At 52.9% G+C, this 5,606-nt stretch overlaps 1 protein-coding gene across 1 annotated transcript in view; it reads left to right on the top strand.

Annotated features, from left to right (window-relative positions):
• The first annotated feature begins 343 nt into the window (after positions 1 to 343).
• Positions 344 to 5,606, top strand: part of CCND2 (cyclin D2) — a 25,556-nt gene continuing 20,293 nt past the window's right edge. The window contains exons 1-3 of the mRNA XM_006754871.2: positions 344 to 860; positions 2,679 to 2,894; positions 5,349 to 5,508. Coding sequence (XP_006754934.1) covers positions 666 to 860; positions 2,679 to 2,894; positions 5,349 to 5,508 — 571 coding nt within the window. The 5' untranslated portion in view covers positions 344 to 665. The remainder of the gene's footprint in view (positions 861 to 2,678; positions 2,895 to 5,348; positions 5,509 to 5,606) is intronic.

Below are 5,606 nucleotides of genomic sequence, written 5' to 3'. Positions count from 1 at the left end.
TTCAATGCGTGGGCAGGAGTGATAGGATGCGTTTTGAAGCAGCCAAAGTTGGAGGATCGTATTTTGGTATGATACAGCTACAGAGTGTGCGAAATTAAAGGGAATAAATAAGAATCGGGGCTTTTTGTGGGTTCCCCTATCCGGGGCCCCTGGCATGCGGGGCTGGATGGAGGGAGAGCGCCTCCGAGAGCTAAGGGGGGGGGCGGGGGCGGGGGACCGCGTTTGAAGTTAGGTCGGGCCAGCTGCTGTTCTCCTTAATAACAAGAGGGGAAAGGAGCGAGGGAGGGAGAGATTGAAAGGAGGAGGGAGGGACAGGAGGGGAGGGAAGGGGAGGAGGAACCAGAGAGGGGAGCGCGGCGAGAGGGAGGAGAACTGCCCAGCCAGTTTGCGTCACCGCCTCGCAGAGCAGAAGAGGAGAGCGAGCTGGGGAGAGCGAGACAATTTGGAGGGGAGGAGAGGCAGAGTCGGCAGACCCCGCGGCTCTCCTCTCCACCACCCATCCTTTTCCTCTCTTCTCCCTCGGCTTCCCTCTCTGCCTTTCCCATTCCCCCGAAAACCCCACTTAGCCAAAGCAAGGAGGTCAGGGGAACCCTTTCCCCTCCCCCCCTTCAAAAAACTTTTCCAGTCCGGAGAAAGCAGGGGACCGAGTGGGCACCCAGCTGGCCATGGAGCTGCTGTGCTGCGAGATGGACCGGGTGCGCAGGGCCGTGCCGGACGGCAACCTGCTCCACGATGAGCGCGTTTTGCAGAACTTGCTCACCATCGAGGAGCGCTACCTTCCCCAGTGCTCCTACTTCAAGTGCGTGCAGAAGGACATCCAGCCCTTCATGCGCAGGATGGTGGCCACCTGGATGCTGGAGGTAGGTCTGCGGACGGACGTTCCGTCTGTCCCCACCCGTATCCCCCCCCCCAAGTAGGGGCCCTAAAACTGGGAGAGGATAGCCCCCCCCACACCCGCTCCCGCCTGCCCGCTCCTGTGTTCGAGGTTACCCCGCGCCCTTTGGCGAGACGCGTGGCTTTATTTCAGTTCCTTGCAAGATGCAAGATTAACTGGGGGAGGGGAGGGGAGGAAGGAGGAAAATCTGGGAGAAACGAGGCTGTCTTGGAGTGGGGGTGGGGGAGCATCCGCGCGCGTGTGCACGCATGTGGCTGCTGCTTCCCACCCCCATTCTGACCTGCCCTTTGCGAAGCCCCGGCTGCTTTCGGTGCTGTTAAGAAGAGCCTAGGACGATGAAATCGGGACCTAGAAGTTTTAAAAAAGCAGCCCCCCCAAGGCTAGAGCCAATTCGCCCAAGCCCCGGGTCCCCGCATGTGGTCGCGACTCCGCGTTGGCACCCACGGGGGGGAGGGGAAGGGGGAGAGAGGAGGGAGGAGAGGGACGGGGAATTTAGGAGCCCCGGAAGTCACATTGAAGAAACGTGTGTTTTAGGGGAGACCAAAAGAACCATTTCTTTACCCTTGCTCCAAATCTTTGCCGAGAGCAAGCCGTGTGCCCACGTATGCACAGCTCTGGACCTGCCGTGGTTTCGCCATGTTGCTTTGCAAAACTCGGGTTGGAAAGGCTGGAAAACGTCGCCCGCTCCCCCTCGCACCCCGTTATCGCGGCCACACCACGTCTCCTAGTGCCCTCTCCCCCAGCCCCCATTTCACAGCGGTTACTTACAGTTTGGCTTTCCAGTTTCCTCGGTGCGGAGATTTGGGTGGGGTGGGAAGGGGGGAGGAGGTGTGTGCAGGGGGGATTTGGGGGCACCCCTAAAGAGGATATCGGAGTCCCCGTGCCTCTCCGGCGGCTCCCGGGGCCTCTCGTTCCCCCAGCTCCTCACCACGTCCCCCAGTTTCTGCCCTTGTGGGCCGCAGCCGGACACTCCGGCCGCGGCTCTCACCCCTCCAAGTTTCCCCTCGGGATCCAAAGCCCCAGGGATCGAGAAACGGACCTTTCCGGCACCCGAAACCTCCGTTTTGGGAAGCCTGGATCCTCTTTGGGGTTTTCACGCCAAAAGGGCTTTTCTAGGATATTTCCTCGATTTTTAATTATTTTTTGAAACCGTCCCCCCCTTGCTCCGACTCCTGCCGCCTCGGCTGCGGCGCTCTTCCTCCTCGCTGCCCTCCCCCTCCTTTCCCCACCTCTCCCCACCCACCCCCCCAATAGCGGCGCCTGGACCGCGGGGACCACCCGGGACAATTTTTCCAATTGTCGGGAATGATAGAGTAGAGTCTGGGGGTCCGGATGAGACCAAGAAGAAGACCCCCGGAGCCTCCAGAATATTTTTATTGATTTTTTGAAAAGATGACGAAATCCAAAAAAGAGAGTGAGTGAGTTAGTGAGGGAAGAAGTGAACAGCCAAAGGGAGCGGCGTGAAGCTGCTGCGGCCGCTGCGAATTTCTTTGCCTCCCCCCACCCCCCACCCCCCGTTTTGGATCTTTAGTTTCACCAATTTTTTGGTTTGGTTTGGTTTTTTTTTTTTTTAAGGTTTCAGGAGAATCCCCCAGCACGGATGGGCTATTTAGATTTACCCCAGTTTCCTCATTTTTATTCTTATCACATTCTACTCCCCTCCCCCATCCACAAAAAATTAAAGATTTTTTGTAATTTCTATAAATTATGCTCTTTCTTCTTTTTTTCTTTCTCTTTTCCTGATATTTTCTCCCCCTCCCTCCAACTCTTCTCCGCATTGTAGGTCTGTGAGGAGCAGAAGTGTGAGGAGGAGGTCTTCCCTCTGGCCATGAATTACCTGGACCGCTTCTTGGCTGGGGTTCCAACTCCTAAGACCCACCTTCAGCTCCTGGGTGCTGTTTGCATGTTCCTGGCCTCCAAGCTCAAAGAGACCATCCCGCTGACGGCAGAAAAGTTGTGCATTTATACCGACAACTCCATCAAGCCCCAGGAACTGCTGGTAACGACTGTCCCCTTTCTCCCTCCTTTCGTGCCCCACTCCCAGCTCTCTCCTAGCGCTCTCCTGGTCTCCAAATAAATTCTTAGGATGCAGAATTACCCACCACTGGAATGTGCATACTCACGGGAGATATTTCTTTTAATAAGGTTTTTTGTGTGTCTTCCCACGAACTACTGAGGCTACATCCACAAATAAGGTCTTCATGGAGATTTGTATTGGTGAGATTCATTTGCAGGTGTGTGTGTGTGTGTGTGTGTGTGTGTGTGTAGGGCACACCATGATAATATTTCAATAAAATTCAATCACTGAATTCTGAGAAAACAGTCTGGCTGCGCACATGATAGGAATGTGTCTGCATGATTGGAATGTGTGGTGGTGTGTCCCCTAAGAACTTGAAGTTCAAAGGTAGTGCCTCTGTAGCTATAAAGTCTCAAGATACCTGCACATAGTAGCTGTTCAATAAATACGAGTTCACTGACTTTTGAGCAAAGTCAAAATGTGGCCCCCAGTGGAGGAATCTCAGACGTGAGCTCCTGACTCCAGTGGGGCTGTGACCTCTACAACCACATGGGTCCTATCTTCACTGGTTTTCTACCAGCAAACCCTTTCCCACCTAATCTAACTTTTTTTCCCTGCAGCTTCACACTTAAGATGTCCATGTTGCAGCAGTGGAATGGTAGAGCCGTCCACCTTCAGTGTCTGTCCGCACACCTTTCTCTTCACTGTTTAGAAAAAGGGCCCCCTCCTACCGCCCTTTCCCTTACTGGCAAGGCCTGCACAAAGTCCACAGAGCTGACTGGCTGCTAGGACTGAGCTCTTTGTGAGAGGCCTTCCTTTCTGGAGCTGTGCTGCCATCTAGTGGCAGACATGTGCAAGGGTGGGGGAGGAATTGCCGAGAATGTAGAGGGGCCTGAATGACTTCACCTTTGAACCAGTGCCAGATTTCAGCTGCTTCTGGGTTGGTCCGAGAGGCCCAGAAAGGTGCTTTCTTCTGGGAGATCTGCTTCCTTTAATAATGGTACAAGAGGAGAGATTTATACTCACATTCCCCTGTGAGAAGGAAGGGCTGGAATTTCAAGACATCTCAGAAGACACGGGTTGTTTAGTAGTCTTATCAGGGATTTTGTTCTACCCCAATACCTTCACAGTTTGTAAAGAAAAAAAATTGTTCAAATTGGCAACCAGTTTCTTTTTCTCAAGGGTGGCCAGGAACACTAATCTTCCATATAGTTCATTTGTTTCAACATGATGGTAGACTGAGGTATTCTTTAGGACACCCCAATTTTTCAGGACCAGCCAGGCTAATTTATATTGCTCCAAACAAGTATGCCTTTTCCATTCCTCATCTCTTGATCCCAGAAGTTGAGGTCTTGAGGAGTCCTTGCACTTTACATCTGAGAAAGCTGCGTCTGGGAAGGGAGTGAGCCCAGGTCTGGGGCAGTCAGCACTGCGGAAGCAGGGCTGGCTTGGGTTGCTGCCTGGCAGATGGAAGGGAGTCCGCTCAGCGTTCTCAGGGACAGGAGAGCAGGGTACATGACAGGCTGGGTGCTCCTGTCCCAGTTGATAGGCCCATTTGCCCTCCAACTACACATTTTTAAAGCGTTCTCTTTGGCTTGTTTCCCTTTGAACACAATTCACCAGGAGTATCTCAATAAGGGAGAAAAGCAAGGTTTTTTGCTAGGTGGGCTGCTGGCGAAAGGCCTAAAAGAGACAAGGTTGTATTGTCCCCCTTCAGCATTTGCACTAAGATTCTGTGACCCTGGACAAGCACCTTCACCCGACCCTGAATCACCTCCCAGGTGCACAATGGTGTTGCTAATGACCATCTTGGTCCTTCAGTTTTGATGGCAAAGGCGTATGAAAGGGTGTTCTGGCTGTGTATCATTGCCCCCAAGATTTCTGCATTATGTGTTGAGGGGAAAGTTTTAGCAGAGAGAAAAATGGCAATTTTTGGCACCAACTACAAGCAAGCTAATTGGTTGCCAAGGATTTGGGCCAAGGAACCTTATTTTGAGCTTTATCTGAGTGCATCATTTTTCCGTGAGGATTAAAAAGACTTCAGTGATGGAGACATATACAATAAATTACTACCAAAGGGCCACAATGACCTTGGCAGCATCTTACTGTAGGTTCAGCGTTCTGGGTGGGCAGGCAATAGCATTGCATGGAAGTCAGTGGGGTGGGGGTGGGGAGCTGGAAGGGAAAAGAAATAGAAGAAAGTAGAATCTTGGCAGCCGCTACCTGAGCTCTCATTATTTTCAGTGGAGCCTGACATTTGAAGCATAAGAAGAGCCTTCAGCAACTTCAAAGCTGGAGGAGCACTTTGACAAATGGGAAGCCTTACAATCTAGCAGCGTCCTAATGAGCATCATTAAAACTGTCTGGACCCCAACTCCCAGCCCCAGCAGCACCAGGTCGCCTTTGGGTTTTATACTCTCCTCCCTTCTCCACCAGGAGTGGGAGCTGGTGGTGCTGGGGAAGTTGAAGTGGAACCTGGCCGCAGTCACTCCTCATGACTTCATCGAGCCCATCCTGCGCAGGCTGCCCCAGGACAATGAGAAGTTGCCTCTGATCCGCAAGCATGCCCAGACCTTCATTGCTCTGTGTGCCACCGGTAGGAGCAGGCTGGGGGTGGTGGGGTGCTGAAAAGCCCTTTTAGCCCTTTGGGGAATGGTCAAGGGGAGGCAGACTGGGTTTGGGGTTTGTGGGGAG

Source organism: Myotis davidii, unplaced genomic scaffold, assembly GCF_000327345.1.
Source record: "Myotis davidii unplaced genomic scaffold, ASM32734v1 scaffold1373, whole genome shotgun sequence".
In the NCBI taxonomy this organism is placed as follows: domain Eukaryota; kingdom Metazoa; phylum Chordata; class Mammalia; order Chiroptera; family Vespertilionidae; genus Myotis; species Myotis davidii.
The sequence above is the reverse complement of the archived record's forward strand: the minus strand, read 5'-3'. Positions and strand labels throughout refer to the sequence as shown.